The following is a 17,746-nucleotide window of genomic DNA, read 5'->3' on the forward strand; positions in this document are numbered from 1 at the left end:
TATTCTCTATACATATATATATATATATATATATATGTATAGAGAATATATGTATTCTCTATACATATATATATATATATATATATATATATATATATATATATATATATATATATATAGAGAGAGAGAGAGAGAGAGAGAAAGAGAGAGAGAGGGAGAGAGAGAGAGTATATAAAAAGCACATGATTTTCAGTCATGCTTCCAGTGATTGAAAGTGAGAGCTAACTACGCTTAATTGCTTGCAGCACTACTAGTGTGCTATAGAAAGAGCCTCCAAATGTTATGGATGCATTAATATAAAGCACAAAAAAACATTGGGGTACACCCTGTACAGGTTGCTAGTCTATCTCAGTCTCTCTCAGAGATAACACAGAGAGACAGACAACCATTCACACTCACATTCAGACTTACAGCCAATTTAGAATAACCAGTTAACCTAACATGCTTGGCTTTGGGAGGCAGCTTGAGTACCAGGAGAGAACCCATGGAAGCACATGAGGAACATGAAAACCACACAAAGAAAGGCCCCAGCAGGCCGGTGGGTTCGAACACAGGACTTTCTTGCTGTGAGGCAACAGTGCTAACCACCACCAACACCACTGAGCATACTAATAAAAATAAATAAATAAATAAGATCTTAACCCCTTAACTGGCAGCAAATAAAATCACCTGACAAAAACTACATAACGCCTTCTGGTTATTATTGGCTCTGAACAACCCATTTCATAGCCTATTAATCGGCTGCGTCTGGTCCGCGGGCCGAATGAAGTGCATTTATATGGCAGGCTAGACCCGCCCATTTTGACTGACACCTCATTCGGCCAATAATGTTAAGAAATGGGTTTCCCAGAGCCAATAATACTCAGAGGGCGTCACGTAGCTTTGTCAGGTGATTTGGTGCAGCCAGTTACATGATTGGCCGAATGACGTGTCAATAAAAATGGGAGGGTCTAGCCTGCCATATAAAAGGGACTACAAACGGCCCGTCACCGGGCCCTTGCCAGTTAAGGGGCTACAATGCATAATATTGTACACGACCTCTATTTTTCTATGAATCTGTGTTTGATGCAAAAGATCTTAGTAAAATAAGACATTTAATAAAAATTTCACTTTTATTAATATAAGCAATACTGGCTGTTCATTAGCAGTCTCACAATGATAAAGAATTTTCAGCTGTATCATACAAAACAATCTTAACAATTTAAAACAGCTTCTAGGAGTGAAATGCTTGGTTTACATTGTTATTTCTGTAGAGGACTTTCTATATGTATTTATTAATGTATGTTTATGTATCTGTACCCTCCTGAATACTATGTATGCTAAAAGACATCAGACTTCTATGCATAAACATATGTGCCAAACAAATTCAATTCAACAAACTGTGACCCAATCTGGCAAAAAGACTCACAGGGGCCACTCAGATATTAGATATGCATATTAGATATGCAAAGTAATTTTAATGATGGCATCACTGGTAGCCGATAATAATGCTTAAAACATGTAAGCAATCTCTCCCTTGCTGCCAAGTACATCCTGTGAACCTGGAAATGACTCACAATACAGCGCTAATTCATCTTATTTGCCTAAGAATTAGCCCCTGCCACTTGTGACTCCTTTTGCCAGATCGGGGCACAAATGTAATCATTACAGAATGGGAGACAGATACAAAAAATACTTTAAAGAACACAAGGAAGCTTTAACTATAATGAGCAAGAGTCAACAGACTGTATTCTTAGACTGAAGAGTATTTTAGGAATGCTGATAAACATATGCAGATAAGCCTAATGTAATTCTGATGCTTTCCTCCAGCAGCTCTTACAGTAAAGGCCCTTTACTCTGGTGTGACTATCCTAACTGAGGCTCCTCTGGAGACCATGAACCCAGGGTACAGAGGCTGGGAGAATGTGGTCTGAACTCTGTAAAGGAGCAACATTTGACCAGAATCAGACACGCTGTAGAAGGACAGGCTACCGCCCTTGTGGTTCAGATACACTCCCACTGTAGAGGAACAGGGGACGGATATTCTAGTTTTGAGTTCATTATGCCAAAAAGTGCAACCGGAACTGGAAAGAGAAATGCACCAGGACTGTTCAGTGTAGCCAAAGCCACTTTCTTCCAGCTCTGTCCCTTTATAACACACAGCGACCTCAACCCGTGGCCCCCTCCATTCAACCTCCCAGTAGCAAATGCCAGATAAACCCTCTGTGCATAACACCTGATCATATTTGGTAAATCTTTCAGGGTGGTAAGGGTATCTCTGGGGTTTTTTAATCCAGGTTACTTTAGTGTTTCCCTCAGACAGCAACAGGTTTTCAAATGCTGTGTTGGGATCCAAAGTTAGGCAGCAGGAATCTGAAATGTGCAAAGTCAGAAAATATTTGCTAGTCAGTGCGATGAAAGGAAAAGAAAGCACAAAAACTGATTGAAAAAAATACAGACACCAAAAAAAACCAACTCACACATGGAAAACTCCTCTCTTGTCTTGGGATCGGGATCAACTTGAACTAAAAATACAAAACATGATATTACTGTGAGCAGCACTGCTTTGTCCCCTCCTTAAATATAATCTAACATCCATTCAAATAAACATGCATTATTTTAACAAATTGATCATCTTACTTGTCTCAGATATTTGTCCAATAGCCCTGGACATGTTTTCCATTTTGTCTCTCAGGTCAGAAAGAACTTTTGTGACAAAGTCAAAAGGCGTGTGTAGTTGACTGTTCACATCACAAGACACATCAGGTTCTGTACAGTCAAAAATGCCCTGGCAGTGCTGCAAATATACAAAATGATAAACACAACATTAGCTGCAGTCCTACACGCTACAAAATAGGTATATTTGTCTGTCTCTGTACCTGCAGGAAATGAACGTTATCCTCAGTGAGCGACAGCCGCTTCAGTTCGTCCTCCCGCTTCCTCAATTCACTGATTTCTTTCTTCAGCAGATCCACAGCGGCCTCAGAGCGGCTCACCGCGGCCTTCTCCTGATCTCTGATCAGATCGTTCACAGCACATCGTCTCTTGTCTGCCATCAGGACAATCTCAGCATAGGCTTTCTCATTTTGATCAACTGCTGCGTCACTAGAAGACTGAGCAGAAAACTTAATTTAACATCTCACAGTTGTTGGTTTAGGTTGCAGTTTATTTTCATTAATTTCATTTCATTCTTGTTAAGAATTTGCATGTAATTTTGTCATATGTAGCACATTTTTCTTGAGCTATGCTTTTTTTTCTTCTTGTTTTTCAGTCACCAAAGATCTTTGACCACCAAAATCTACTCATCTTAGCCTTGACTCCAAGATGTTTGTGCCAACTTTTAAGAAACTGCTTAAAGAGTTTCAAAAGAATGGGAGAAAAGATCATAAGGGAATAACGATGGTCACTTTGTAGAAATATAAGGGAAATATTACATAGATTCAAAAATTCACCTTCAGGCCTTTAATTTTCTGGCTCAGTTGCCGCAGCTGCTTCTCTTTCTCTTGAATGCCTTGCTGAAATCTTTGCTTCTTCTTTCCAAATTGTTTCTAAAAGTCACATCATGAAAAAGTCAAAGTTTTACAAATTGCAAAAATTAAGTCTGTAGTATAAAAAACTACTTTAATACTGCGTACTGCTACAAAACAAGCTCTAAAAGTAACGTTAAATTGACATTTGGTTTCCACACTGATATTCTAATAGTTGGAGGTCCACAGCTATATTCTTACTTGTTTCTCTTTCCTCTCTGCTGCAGCTGAGACAGTGTCGTGACCTTTGTGCTCGTCCATAACACAAAGCAAACAAATGCACTGGCTGTCACTGCGACAGTAAACTTCGAGCAGCTTGTCATGCTTGGAGCAAATCTTCTCTTGTATGGAAGCTGACACTTCCACCAGCTTGTGCCTCTTAAAAGCAGCAGACTTGTAGTGAGGTTGCACATGAGTGGCACAGTAAGATGCCAGACACACCAGGCAAGACTTGACAGCTTTCAGCTTCCTCACAGTGCAGAAATCACACTCCACATCCCCTGGTCCGACTTTATCCTTCGCTGGAGTGGTGGATTCTGCTGCCACAGACATTTTTGCCATCAAATCAGCCAGCACTGTGTTCTTGCTGAGCACAGGTCTGGGGGTGAAAGTGTGCCTGCACTGCGGACAGCTGTAAACACCACTCGGATCCTCCTGGTCCCAGCAGCCATTTACACAGGCCAAACAGTAGCTGTGGCCGCAATGAAGAGTCACAGGGCTCTTCAAAACATCCAGGCATATGGAGCAGGAGAAAGAATCTCGTACTTCCCTGCTCTCTGCCATCTTCGCTGCAGCACTCTGTAAGTTTCACTTTCCCTGAAAACAAAAGCGCAAGTGATGTTATAGCCTGCCCAAACACTTCCCAAAATAAAGTTAAATGTTGGCCCACGTATAAATCTACAGAGCTGCTTTGGATTATTTGTTGTTTAGCTTTTTAAGAATATTAGTCAATGTTTTTTTTTGTTTTGTTTTTTCCGAACGTAAAACCATTTATTTATTTGTTTGTTTGTTTCTTTACCATTGTGGTGCGTAAAAACACTGTAAATGGTTCGTTTGTGCTGCGGTATTAAGAACACAGAGCGCAAACAGCTCCGCTTAAATACAACAGAACGCCAGTCTCCCGGTAGCCATGGAAACGACGGCAGCGTTCAGCGTCTCTTTGCCAGCGAGGAGGAAAAGGCGGAGTGCTTTTCCTCTCGTTATGTTTGTGTTTAGCGGGGAGCGTTTCGCACCATGGAGCTACCGGAGACACTTAGGAGACGTTTAGAAGACTTTTCTCGCACCGTTTTGTTTGACCAGAGTCGGGCGGAGCCTTTCTCTGAAGACGGCGACACGTTTTTGCCGCACGGTAAATGCAGCTAACGTTACTGATGAATTAGCATTGGCGTTAGCATTGATGTAGCAGCACGAATGGCTGCATTTTGGTTTACAACAGACTGAGCTTTCCGGTAGTTTGTTTGTATTTGGGTTGTTTATTCGGTCCGTGCATGCTCTGTTGTTTTGTTTTCAGACAAACAGGTTCTGTCAAGCCTCCAGCTCCAGATGTCTCTGTACTTTAACATGTGGTTCTTCCCCTGGTGGTGGATCAGTGAAACTGTAATGCTGCAGCTCAAGGTAAGACAAAAAGGTGTTCCACTTTGTGGAGATAATATTCCACAAAGTCAACACTGTAAGAGACATTTTCTATAAACCCTGGAATTTTTTATTTTTATTTTTTACATGTTACACTGTGTCGTGATGTTGGCGAATAAACCAGAAATATGCAGAATTATTATTTACAGTCTTGACCCTGTTTCTTTATAACTTCTGCTTGCTGGATATCAGCTTTTAAAGCTGATTAAGGTTTGTGGACTTCTCATTGTCCGCCTGTTTTTTTTTTGTTGTTTTTTTTAACGGATTAACCGTAGATTATTGATCAGATTAAGATCTAGGGAATTTCCTGACCCAAGGATCTAACTGAGTGCTCAAATGTTTTCCCCTCTACTTTTGTTATTTGTGAGCGTTACATGAACTGTAGCTCTAAAAAATATGAGCCAGTTCATGGACGCATCCCCACTGAAACCGAAATAGTTACTAGACAAAATAGCAGCTGAATTAACAATAAACATAAGATGGTTATTGGAACAAAAAGGAGAATGCAGGAGAGCAAGACTATTGCCAAATTACAAACTTTTATACTTAGTGTATTTACTTTGCAAGAATGTAGTGAACATCACATTCAGATTAGATGTATTTGTCCTTCACATGCTAAAGATCTACAATTACTACTGCTAAAATACACATTACTACTGCTTGTGTGCCACAAGTGTCACACAAACATGCTTTGTCCCAGTCTGTTAGGGAAATGAAATCTTACCAATTAAAAATAAATAATACTCATAAAGAACAAGTAGTTGTGAGGAGAAGCAACAAAAATCCCAGCATATATTTAAAATATGGAATTAATTACATTTTACAGTTATATTTAAGACACATTTGGTACTTTGAGGTCCAAAATGATTATTCCAGTTGTCCTAAAGTCAACATGTAAAAAATATTCTTTTGTGTGTTTCCAGCTGGACTTAAAATCACAACAGTAATATCTGGCTTTTACAATAGTTATTAATTTAAAAGTAAACCTTAATACCAACCAGGAAATTTACATGAGTTTTTCACAGAGCATGTGTTTTTTTTTTTGTTTGTTTTTTTAAAGTCAGTACAAAGCAGATCAAATGAGCCAGCTGTATGTGATTATATGTAATTTTCTTAAGTAATATTTAATTTTATTTTTTAAAAAGTTATGGATACAAGTAGTAGAGTTAGACTCTAAGCTGTGTTGTTTCTGATTGTCATTTCCACCAGTATCCTGCTTTGTCAGACTACTACAAGTTCATCCTTGTGACCATTCTTATCCTGATGACGCTGATTGAGGCCATTCGACTCTATCTTGGTTATGCTGGGAACCTGCACCAAAAGGTACTGCATTAATCACATGATATAAGGATATATTTATGCAATTATCGGCAAAGAAACCCAGTTAGTGGTAGGCAGAAATGGAAAGTCATCTAATGGCTGTTTTTTGGAAGGTCCCAGAGTTGGCTGGATTTTGGCTCTTGAGCATCCTACTGCAGTTTCCACTAATCCTGTTTCAGCTCTTTAATGAGGCCATCCTCATACAGCCCTTGGAGAGGGGTGTTCACATCATCCTTGCCTTATTCATACTCACACAGGTATGACTGTATTCCTATTAAAAAATGATTCATGCAACTCTACTGTTTACACTGCAACTGGTCCATATACTTAAATATACAGTATGCTATTTTTTTTCTATATTTTTTATAATTTGGTGATTAACACTGATTTTATTCCTGAATGGTCCTAGGCTCTCTCTGGTTTTGTGGCTCTACGGGACATGGTCAGACACACAGAAAGCCAATTTCATTTACGACAGTTTAACTGAATTCTGAAGTGCTGATATCCCTCTCACATCTGGACACACCCTCGCATATTCTTGACTCACACCTCCTGGCTCAGAGGCCGACAACAACAAAATCATCGCATTTTGTATTACATGTGGTGCATGGGCTAGTGGCTTCTCAAGATCCATTATTGAAGAGAGAGAATTTTGGACATTTATTTTTGTATTTTATTGACATCTTTTGTTGTTTTCAAGTTTTGCAATAAATAAAATGAAAATGATGTGTAGCCTTTTGTCATTTGTTAGGAGGATCCAAACATGAAGGTTTTTATGCCTTAAATCTTGTCCTTCTCAGTATCCAAATTCTGGTGAAAACACATTAGCAGGATCATTAGCATTAAGCCAAAAAAAACCAACTGATCAATTCAGAGCCAGTTTATTTATTTAATGTTTATAAAGAGGCATTTTTAAACTATCCTTGGGGGTTTCACTTCTCGCTGATTCATACTGAGAAATTTTATCCAGATGTTTCTTCATCCACCAAAAAAACTTCCCATCATTGACCAGAGAATAAAAACTGTCTGTTGTTCTCAGATTAGAAACTATGTTTTTCCCTTGTGTATGGCTGACTGTGATGTCTTCATGACCATTGCGTCATGTGGAGTCATGCTCATTTGGCTTTCTCTTCCAAAGAGGCTCACATCCTGAAGCCCAGTGGCTGTGTCACTCTGTGGACGTGGAAGTTCTTTCATGAGGGATGGAGGTAAAATACCTCCGTGTCTTTTGTCGTTGCTTATCCTGAGGAAATTGAAAAAGGAGAGAGCTTTGAAAGACCATAACTTGGGTTTAAATGAATAATGCTTGTTGTATTATTACACTTTTGTCATGATTAACACTTTAACAGAAATAGAGAATCACAGAATCAAGAGGATCAAAATGAACTGGACCTTATTCCTGTTAGGTCCCTCAGCACAGGCACAAAAAACCTGCAGCTTGATCCAGGCTTCTTCAGAGAGGTGTCACAATTGTTTTTCTCAGGTTCTGCTCTCCACATCTGAGCAGTGGTGAATCCACTGAAAAGTCAGAGAGTTGTGGTAAATAACCATGATAAAGCTATTTCTTGAAAATTGTCACAACAATAACCAACTACAAGCTGACTTGTCATTATTAATATAATAAATGTGCAGCTGAACCTTCTGAGGAATCATCTTCCCCTTTATACCATTTGGCCTTGGTTATGTCCGTGCATGAGGTGGAGGACTCTTTTGGGTCAGAGTAATCTGAGAGCCATGAAGACCTTTCGTCTCTAAAAATGCGCTGGCCACTGAATTGGTTGGTGGAGAAACATGACAGTAAACGCCTTCTGGGAATAATTTCTGGAGACATATTCACATATGTGACTGTTGGAGATCTGTCACAAAAGAGATACAGCATTTCTCAATCTTAAGTTAGCATGTAGTTATGTTTAATGATTAAAATATAGTTACACTTTGAGGTTTACCTGTGTGGCAATGTAAGCAAAGGTGGCAACCCTGAAAAAGGAAGACCACATTCATTTCAGAGGAGTGAAAATTTGATGCAAGAGCTGGGATCGACAGACTTTTTAAAATTATTAACAACATAAATCAGTTCCATCTGGAAGAAGTGTACATGCAGACAAACCTCTGTAGACTTTGTAGGGGGTAAAAGTTCGCCAGAGGCTGGAGTTTATGATTTTTGGTGAAGGTGGAATAAGAGTACTCAGGTGCAGCAACGGAGACGAGTATCCCCACTGTCTTTTCTCCATGTCCAGATCACCTGTAAAGCAAGTTAAGCAGGTTCTCCACAAAATCTTGATACTTGAACATAGTTCAGACTGAGACCCTAAAATAAACCTTACCTCTATGGGGTGATGCACATGTGTATGCGCTGTGAAGTGGGCGTGCTTGTGGAGTGCAAGGCAGCTGTAGGTTTTCAAGATGGATGAAATTGAAATGAAAGATTATATTGTGCTGCTCAAGGTATTGCAAGACATCTACAGATTCTCACTGCATCAATTATTAGTGCTTCTTAAGGCAAGTTTATAGGTTTTATAGGAGTGACCAAACACTGGAGGATAAGGCCATTTTGTGAGAGGATACTTTTACCTTTGCAGGCTCACAGCCCTGCCACAGCCTCACCTGGCTGACCTCCCTGCAGTGAGTGACAGGAGGAGTTTTTCTTATCAGGTTGTTTACCTTAATGAAAGAAGAAACAGTAAGGAAGACATCAGTAAATGTCTTCATCTGCATATCAGCCTCAGTAGTCTACCTGCTATTGCTGTGTAGATCCTTCATGGCAAACACCAACTGTAGCAGGGACTACCACAAAGTTTAAAGTGGTGTGACAGGTGTTTATAGGTGTTACTAAAGGTTCAGTGTGATCATGGGTGTTGTCCGATTAATGACTGAAATTCACTTAAGTAGGTAGGCTACTGCATCACTACCCTTTCTAATTTCCCTTATGAAGCATTTTTATCTGGTGCATTAATATAATTTCATGTTTAGATGTTACTTCATACCTGAAGTTTCTTCCTATGATGTTCAGCAGGCCTCTTTTGGATGCTGTCTTTGACTGTTGTGTCATGGCACAGGTTGGACTCCTGCACAGATCATCAGTCTTGTTTATAGCAGTGATTCCCAAAGTGTGGGAATCCTATATACTTGTGTACAGCATAAGATCCAGGTCTGTGTACTATTTGGTCATTAGTTTTTCCGTTTTGAAAACCAATATTAAAAAAAACAGGTCTTTTTTTTTTTTTATTATTATTATTTTCATTTTATACTCCAAATTCATACAATGTAAAACAAATTAGATTTCTTTCTTCCTTTTGAGATCAAAACGTAAATTTGCAAAGAATAGGAATAGGATAGGAAAGAAATAGGAAGCAGAAAAATGGTCCAAAAAGGGTGACTACAGTGTTAAACTGGAAGTTTAACACTGTAGTCACCCTTTTTGGACCGTGGTCAAGGCAAATAAAAGTGCTCACTTTTATTTGATGCTTGCTCTTGTCAGTTCATGGTTTTCAGAGCTGTTAGGATGGCTTTAGAACCACATTCTGAAGCAATTGCACACATGGCAAGAAGGGAACTGTCTTCTACAGCTATCTCTATTTGGAAGAAAGGGGGTTTTTCCCGAGGAGCACCAGGAGATTCTTCACGGAAATTGGCTTAAGTGGACTCTGTGATGCACATCTGCAGGTGGAGGTGTCAAAAGTCTAATGGACAAGCCTTTGCTGTTCCGAAAAACAACGTACTGTTCCATCTTGCAGTAACTTCACAGTGATCGATCAAAAGGTTTCTCTGTTGCCACAAAAAAACGTATTTCCGGTTTGAGAAAAATAAAACTATATGGATTTGGAGTATGAAATGGAAATAAAATACAAACTGTCCTTTACTTTTCTTTACCTGTTCACAGTAAAGAACAGGTAAGCATGGAATTTGCTCTGTGCTTTGTCAAGATGAGGAGAAAGGCTGATTTTGTTGTATAGAATTTCCCACATCTGCAATAAGACGTACTTATAAGATAAGATGCTGCCGAGCGGCATAACCTCCTTCTACAACCCCAAATCAGAAAAAAGTTGGGACTGTGTGGAAAATGTAAATTTTAAAAAAGAGAATAACTGATTCTTAAATTGACTTTTCAGTCATGAACCCAAAATATTTCCTGTCTTGCCTTGTCATTGAATTTGCTAATATATACATTCATTCCCGCATTTCAGGCCTGCAACACATAAGAAAAAAAGCTGGGATGAGGGTAATTTTGGGCTCTTAATGAGGTAAAATAATTAAACCTGCTTGTAGCCCTAACCTGTCTCTAACAGAGAATGTGTTAGGATTTTGAAACAAAAAAGGCAACAGCTATAACCATGTACTGTTCCATATCTTAAGATCGTCTGCAGGAAGAATGGGACAAACGAACACCTGAAACACTTCACTGTTTGGTACCTCAGTGCCAAAATGCCTTGTAAGTGCTGTGAGATTACAAAGTGGCAAAGGTTTTACCATCCCAACTTTTTTTGGAATGTGTTGTAGGAATGGATGTATATATTAACAAATGAAATGAAAATGACCAGAGGAAAAAAAAATATCTTGAGTTGATTCTGTCTGCAATAAAACAAAGTAAATTTAAGAATAACTGTCGTCTTCTTTTATTTTCGAACTGGTTGCCTTTTCATGTTGCTTTTCAGGACCTTTGGCTGCGTGTTGGCCTTCACTCTGTCTGGTCGCTGCCTCTTCCTCGCTTTGTGACTCCTTACGTGTTTCTTTTTTTTCTTCACTGGAGTTTGCTGTGATGGAGGACAGAAACATGTTGTAAACTAAGAGAAGACACAATTTAAAGCCGATTGTCACAAAGTAGCCCAGTGATCACTAGAGTGAAACATGAATGTAACCTTGAAAATGAAGCACTAAGGTGCTGCAGGGTTTTACAGTAGTCTGTTTACCTCTGTATGTGCATTTTTGGGCTGGTCCAGCAAATGAAGTGGAAGTCCATCTGAATCTGAACTATCTGAACCACTTGTGCTGTGAGAGCAAAGGAGAAATATTTACATTCAGACAATATTCTCCCAGTCCCATACTGCCCGAGTATGGTTTGTATGGTTAAAAATAAATAAATATCACCTGGTTTCGAGGTCAGATACGGAGATGTTTCCCAAATCTTTGCCCAATCCTTCTCTCACCGCCTTTTGTAGTGAAGCCAGTTCTGTCAGACAGTAAGTGGACTGAAATAAAAAAAAACAGAAAAAATGTAAATAATTGCATAAAGGTATATTCATTATGTCTAAATACAAATATCCAGGAATATTGTGGGGCGTACAATAGGAACTGGAGGGAGATGGAGCTCCAGTAATATAGCATATGATTTTATATTTCCTTCATCTCTCACCTTCATTGGATCAGGGTCACAGTAGTCCAGCAGGGTGTCACACAGGTGAAAACCCATGGACTTCAAGTCTTGAGTAGTAAAATGTGTTCCTCTCCTGTCGCCTGAGAGTCCAATAGATTATAAATTCTCTTACTTGATATGTGCAAGCTTACAAAACACACGTACATCTTCAGAAAGTCTACACTCACCCAGAGTGGAGCCTCCAAAGGTGGCCTCCATGGTGTAGCTGTTTTTGATGCCAAGTCTCCACATGGCAATTCGCCCTGTGCCCTCTTTGCTCTTCTGCACCCGAAATTTACAGGTGTTAAAGGAGAACTAAGGAAAAAAAATGTTGTATATGAAATTTCAAGTGTTTGATAGGTAGTCCCGCGACCCTGAACAGGATAAGTGGAAGTGAATGGATGGATGAATGATAGGTAGTAAACACGAAGTTTAAAGATTGGTGTGACAAATAGCTGGGTCATTTCATAACAGAGGTTTACAAGTTTAAGATGTCCTTAAAAAACCACAGAAAATTGATCAATGTAGAACTTCAATTTTAAAAGTCAGCAATACTGTTTGGAAGCCCTGCGTTCCTCAGGCAAGGTAAACTTTACCTTATTACTAGCATTCTTGCTCATCATTAGTGGAAAGACTCTCTCGTGAAGTGTCAGAGAAGCATCAACCTTGTTGCTGCAGCCATACATGAAGACATTGTTTTTTCGGCTGTGGCCATGAAAATCACAGTAAAGAACTACATCTCTCTCGGCCATTAGTCTGAGAAAAGAACAGTGGAGCAGACATTTCCATTCAGAAATTTTGGCAAAAATTCACAAGCAAAAAAAAAAAAGCCAAAAAGAAAAAAAAAAGAAGAGAAAAGTAATGCATGCAAATATTGCATGGGCTGTTTGGTATTCTACATATCTGAAATGTTTTTGAAGGCCCAAGGGAGTTGAAAGGAGAAATAACATGAGCTTGATAAAGCAACTAAAATTAACAATCTAAAATTAACTTTTTAGGTCAAAGCTTCCTGGTGCAGCAATTGTTTGCATATCAGGTCTCACTTTTCCACCATGTTCCGGGTGTGCCACACGGAAGGAAAGGAATCTCTGAGCAATGTCCTGTATTTTCTGTTGAGGTCACTGCCTGCGAGAGAGCAGCGGTAGTTGCCGACCACCACACCATCTGGGTTCAACATTGGTACCACCTGCAGCACCACAGAGGGGATAACAAAAATTCGCATAACTGTCAGAATTAAAAATAGTAAAAAAAATAGAGATCGTAACAATGTGTTCAAAAATTAAGTATTATATTACAATAGATTATTTCATCACTTAAAAAGCAAACAAACACAAAAACAAAAAACACTAATTTGCAATCTACTTTGGTACTGATTAACATATGAAGCCAGAACAGAGATAACAGGCACCTTAAAAATAAAAGTGTCCCTGAGAAGCTGAGCATCAGCTGAGTCCCCAAGCAGAAAGCCCAGGAATCCCTCCATCATCCAGGAAGCATTGGATTCTCCTGGGTGCACTCGGGCTGTCACCACCACAGCCTTCTTGGTCTTGTCCATCCTGCCAGAGTCCTGGGGCATTATTGTTATCACATACACAGCATTCCCAGCAAGACTTTGGCACAGGACCCGCACTTTACAGTATGACTTAACAGCAGGGTTGGAAGTAATATGACTAAGGTAGCGCTGCAGGCGTGAATAGGTGTAGGGGTAGCAGTGGGCCAGGTAGCAGGTGTCTGAGTCATAAGGGAACTGGAGAGTCCAGGAGAGTGAGTAAAAGGTGATGGTGTCACTGTTGCTTTCCTTTGTATTCTAAACAACACAGAAACAATCGACTTTTAAAAGCGATCATGTCTACAGTTATAATTTTAATTAAAGGTTTAATTTACACATACTATTAACAAAAAACAAAACACTCTTTGACAGATTACTTCTACAGTCTGTTAATACATTTAATTCTCAGTTTATACTCAAAAGGTGCAAGTGATTGCTGCTGGAAAATGAGGTATACCACATACCTGACTGCAGTTCCGATAGTATTTGATATTGGAGCCTGCACGTTGCCATCCAACACCGTTCTCTTCAGCATCTCTCTCAGAGTAGAGGAGTGGTTTCATACCCTGTAAATACAGACTGCTGCTCTTCATCAGGTTGATGATAGTGAAGCGGTAGGTGACTCCAGCCTTCATGTTTCTGACCCTGAAGTAAAACCACTGCGTGTGCTTTGTGGTGTACATGTCTGTGCGCAGGGTAAGCTCATAATCACGGGCACCCCTGAACAAGCAAGAAAATATGAGTAGAGACCCAAATTGAACCTAACGCCACTACAGAAGTGAAAAGATAAGGGCTGAAATGCTGAAACAATAAGCCTGGAGACTCACACTTGGACGGCCTTCTGAAGGTTCCCACTCTCAAAGCGCGACTCAAACTCAAGGATCAGGTCTGTCTCATTGACATCATAAAAAGTGGCTCGCTTAATGGGCTCCCTGCTCCCTCCAATACGAGAGTAGGTGAAATAGGGGTGCTTAGTGGCTTTAAAGAGTCAAAAGAACAAGAAAAAACAAATATGAAAGACTAAATTTAAAAAAAACTTTCAGTTGCATTGAATTCGCATCGAGTATTTTTTTCACAGACTAAGGGCAGTATATAGTATATCATAGAAAGTACATATGAAATAATTTGGCACTGCAACATAAACACCAATGACGAGCGTTAAGAGTTACCATGGTCTATGCAGAATACCACCTTCCCCCTCTCCTCTCCGACTGGCATGGGTGTCCTCTCATATCCTGTGGACTGATAGAAGGGCTCTGGCTTTGGTGGGTCCCACTCTACAAAATACACTCTCATTTAAAAAAAAAACTCCAAAGGGAACACCAAATTTGTGTTCAATCTATTATTAGTGCTATTTTTGGTTATATTTTGGAGAAGCAGCTCAGAAATTTCTCACTGCTAACTTTCACTCTTAATAAGTCTTTGTGCATATCACTAACAAACCCAGTGACATCAACGTTTTATTGGAATGCACCATTACCTATGTGATGGATAATGTCGCTGATGACCTCACACTCTATCGGCCAGCGGATGCCGCATGTGAAGTTGACCCGTTCTGGTGGTGGCCTGAGACTTATAACAGGTCGGTTACCACTGAAGGTCACAAGCAGCTGTGTGGTCCTCAGTTTCTCATTTAGATCTTTACATACTGAGTGGGAACACAAATAACACCTTTAATGCTGTTCTTACAGTTGTGCTCTTTGTTTATACATTTTTCATCAGGTATACAAGGCTAGGCAAACTGAAGGGGATTATGCTGCACCTGACAAATGGAATTATCCCATTTACAAAAAAGCTCTTGTTAAATATATAATGATGTAAAACTAAGATGACTGTTCCATTTCAAGAGCTCAGTATATTCACATTAATGTGCGAGCTATTAATGTTAGGCTACATATACGCTGGTACAAGAACTCATCAAATCACGAAAATATTCCTGCAGCTGGGCACCAGAAAAATTCCTGTTAAAAAAAAAAAAAAAGGCAATTTTCTGTGTCATTAAATCATGGAAATATTCCGGGAGCTGGGCCACCAGAAAAATGTTTTGAAAAAAGGAAATTTTCTGTTCTGTAAAAAATAAAATAGGTTTTTTTTTTTAAATCCTGCCAACTGGTGCAGGTAGGGCTCGAACTACCAACCAGCAGGTGACATGCTCTACCCCCTGAGATACAGTCAGGCAAAATGGCAACTGTTTATCCGGGTCCGGGCCACAGAAGAGGTGGCTGGGGGAAAAGTAGTCTGGGCTTCTCTCTTTAGGCTGCTGCCCCTGCACCCGGCCATGGATAAGTGGAAGAAAATACATTTACATTTTTTTTCCCCATGATTTTTCTGGTAAAAACTTCCATAATGACACAACATATCTGTTTTTTAATTAACAAATCCATGTGAAATTACAGACATTTATTGTGTCGTTATGCATACAATGCATCGGATTTCAGATATGTATTTACATCAATAAACTAGAATTTAACAGTTTTATCTTTAAAATAAACATGACATATTTGTGAAATTATGTTACTCTTGTGACTGTATTTTTACAGTCCTTTTGTGTGAAAAAAGAATTGATTTCCTGTAAAAAAAAAAAAATGAAAAAAGTCATGTTTATTCACAGGTTATTTTTTCATGTTATTTTACATTAGACATGTTAATTCACTGTATTTTTATTGGTATTTCACCAATTTCAAAATAACACAAAAATTCTGTTAAATTACAGTTTGTTTGTTTTTTCCAGTGTATGTTATCCAAATGCATAAGTTATGAAAACAGCTTACACTGCTTCATCTTTGGCAGTTCCTCATCATCCTCATCTGTGCGGGAGTCAGTGGTGTCTGCTATGTCCAGCTGGTGGGTAGTCCCATAATTCCTAATAGCTGAGCTAACCATGGTTGATGTTTCCTCTGCCTAGTCAGGAAAATGTAAGTCATGAGTGCTGTATATGATTTTTATCAACAAACAAACATAACTTGGCACCTGTACAAATGTAGGCTTGCAGGATATGCAATTAAAAATATACAGCATGCATCTTTACTGATGTGTGTTTGGAATCATTGTCCTGTTGGAACACCCAATAACTTATGTACAGTTGTGGGGTAGAAAGTGATGATCTTGGACTCTGCAGTTGTTTAGAAATGGCTCCAAGAGACCTTCCCAGCTTATGCAAATCTTCAGTTCTCCTTTTTAGACCTTTACTGAGTTCCTTGGACTTTCCCATTGTTCTGTGCATTGTTCAGTCCAATGAGTGGTGTCAAAAAGAAACTACCAGTTGTAGTCGATCATGATCATTTACAAGAAGTTAACAGGCCTTGGCCTATTAAAAAATAAAAGACGTAAAAACCTTCGCCACCACTTATTAAAAGATTTGTGCCTGTATACATATTTTTGACTCTGTGTGGATCAGAGAAAATCTAAAATAAATTCAAACTTGTGCTCCCAATTTTTGATTTTTAAAGCAATTCAAGCTGTATGCTGTTCAATCATGTCACCCTGGAAAAAGACAAAAATAGCTATTTGTGTACATTTCACTTCTTATTTGTTTGATCCCCAAGGGGATCATTTTTGCATTTTATTCGGTTTAGTTTTAATGGATTTTTACATTGGATTTGCTCCTTTCAGTTTAGTTTAAATATTAAGGTTTTTTTGTCAGGGTCAGTGTTCACGAATTTTAGTATAGATATCCCAGGAGGAGCACAAATCCCTTTAATGTTGTGTTAGGAAGGGCACCTTGTGTGAAAAATCTGCGGCGCTACAGGCTGTGTGGCGACCCCTCGCGAATAACAGGGAGCAGCCGAAAGTAGCTTTATCACACTTTTATTTTAGTTAACCATAATAACCATTAACCAAAACAATATAAGTCCAAGTTACCTGTGTGGTGCTGAGTGTGGAATCTCTCATTGGATTTTTCAATTGGCATTCCTGCGCGAACACAGCGAGTTAAATCCTTGTTCACCACTCTTTCGACTATTATTACATTTGGCAGTTTACTAACAATCCACTGCGCTAGCGTCCACTCAAGCTTTCTACATTTATTGGGGTGTGAAGGCCACTTACCTCGCTCATATCTGACTGCACTGCGAGCCCCTTACGGAAGAAAACTTACGATTTCGAAATTAATCATGACAACAAGCAGCAATCTTTCTCGGGGACCCGACTTTACCGAGCAACGCAAAGCCCCAACACCGTGGTTGCCGTGGAAACCATTTACTTTTGTTAAAAAAAAAAAAAAAAAAAATGTAGGAAACTTGCAAATTACATTATTTATCCCATATTTTCGAAATTATTTTGTTACAGCAGTTGAAATTATTATGAAATGTTAATACTAGTTAATTGTAATAAGATAACCGGCAATAGGATAACCAGATGTCCTCTTTATGTGGGAATCCACAGCATTTT

The 17,746-nt window shown here is 39.1% G+C and overlaps 3 protein-coding genes across 3 annotated transcripts; 1 reads left to right on the forward strand and 2 right to left on the reverse strand.

The window, feature by feature from the left end:
- Positions 1 to 1,180: 1,180 nt before the first annotated feature.
- On the reverse strand, positions 1,181 to 4,611 carry LOC115781369 (tripartite motif-containing protein 16-like). The gene is made up of 7 exons (XM_030730999.1): positions 4,525 to 4,611; positions 3,708 to 4,322; positions 3,432 to 3,527; positions 2,859 to 3,092; positions 2,620 to 2,776; positions 2,460 to 2,504; positions 1,181 to 2,352 (listed from the first exon to the last, which is right to left on the reverse strand). The coding sequence occupies exons 2-7, from the start codon at positions 4,287 to 4,289 to the stop codon at positions 1,832 to 1,834; spliced, it is 1,635 nt and encodes a 544-aa protein (XP_030586859.1). The 5' UTR covers positions 4,290 to 4,322; positions 4,525 to 4,611; the 3' UTR covers positions 1,181 to 1,831.
- Positions 4,612 to 4,615: 4 nt separating this feature from the next.
- Positions 4,616 to 7,142, forward strand: tmem17 (transmembrane protein 17). Its single transcript, XM_030731005.1, has 5 exons — positions 4,616 to 4,854; positions 5,017 to 5,120; positions 6,348 to 6,461; positions 6,572 to 6,715; positions 6,868 to 7,142. The coding sequence occupies exons 1-5, from the start codon at positions 4,740 to 4,742 to the stop codon at positions 6,943 to 6,945; spliced, it is 555 nt and encodes a 184-aa protein (XP_030586865.1). The 5' UTR covers positions 4,616 to 4,739; the 3' UTR covers positions 6,946 to 7,142.
- Positions 7,143 to 7,364: 222 nt separating this feature from the next.
- agbl2 (AGBL carboxypeptidase 2) lies at positions 7,365 to 17,545 on the reverse strand. The gene is given in 24 exon segments (XM_030730995.1): positions 7,365 to 7,701; positions 7,851 to 7,935; positions 7,938 to 7,976; positions 8,097 to 8,314; positions 8,405 to 8,435; positions 8,566 to 8,700; positions 8,783 to 8,846; positions 9,030 to 9,119; positions 9,443 to 9,523; positions 11,114 to 11,209; positions 11,366 to 11,444; positions 11,544 to 11,644; positions 11,809 to 11,909; positions 11,997 to 12,123; positions 12,405 to 12,564; positions 12,852 to 12,994; positions 13,217 to 13,615; positions 13,822 to 14,077; positions 14,185 to 14,335; positions 14,527 to 14,634; positions 14,838 to 15,005; positions 16,129 to 16,258; positions 17,219 to 17,269; positions 17,405 to 17,545. Coding segments are annotated over 24 exon segments (3,018 nt in total). The 5' UTR covers positions 17,414 to 17,545; the 3' UTR covers positions 7,365 to 7,505.
- Between the last annotated feature and the right edge of the window lie 201 nt (positions 17,546 to 17,746).

This window comes from Archocentrus centrarchus, chromosome 6 (assembly GCF_007364275.1).
Source record: "Archocentrus centrarchus isolate MPI-CPG fArcCen1 chromosome 6, fArcCen1, whole genome shotgun sequence".
Taxonomy (NCBI): domain Eukaryota; kingdom Metazoa; phylum Chordata; class Actinopteri; order Cichliformes; family Cichlidae; genus Archocentrus; species Archocentrus centrarchus.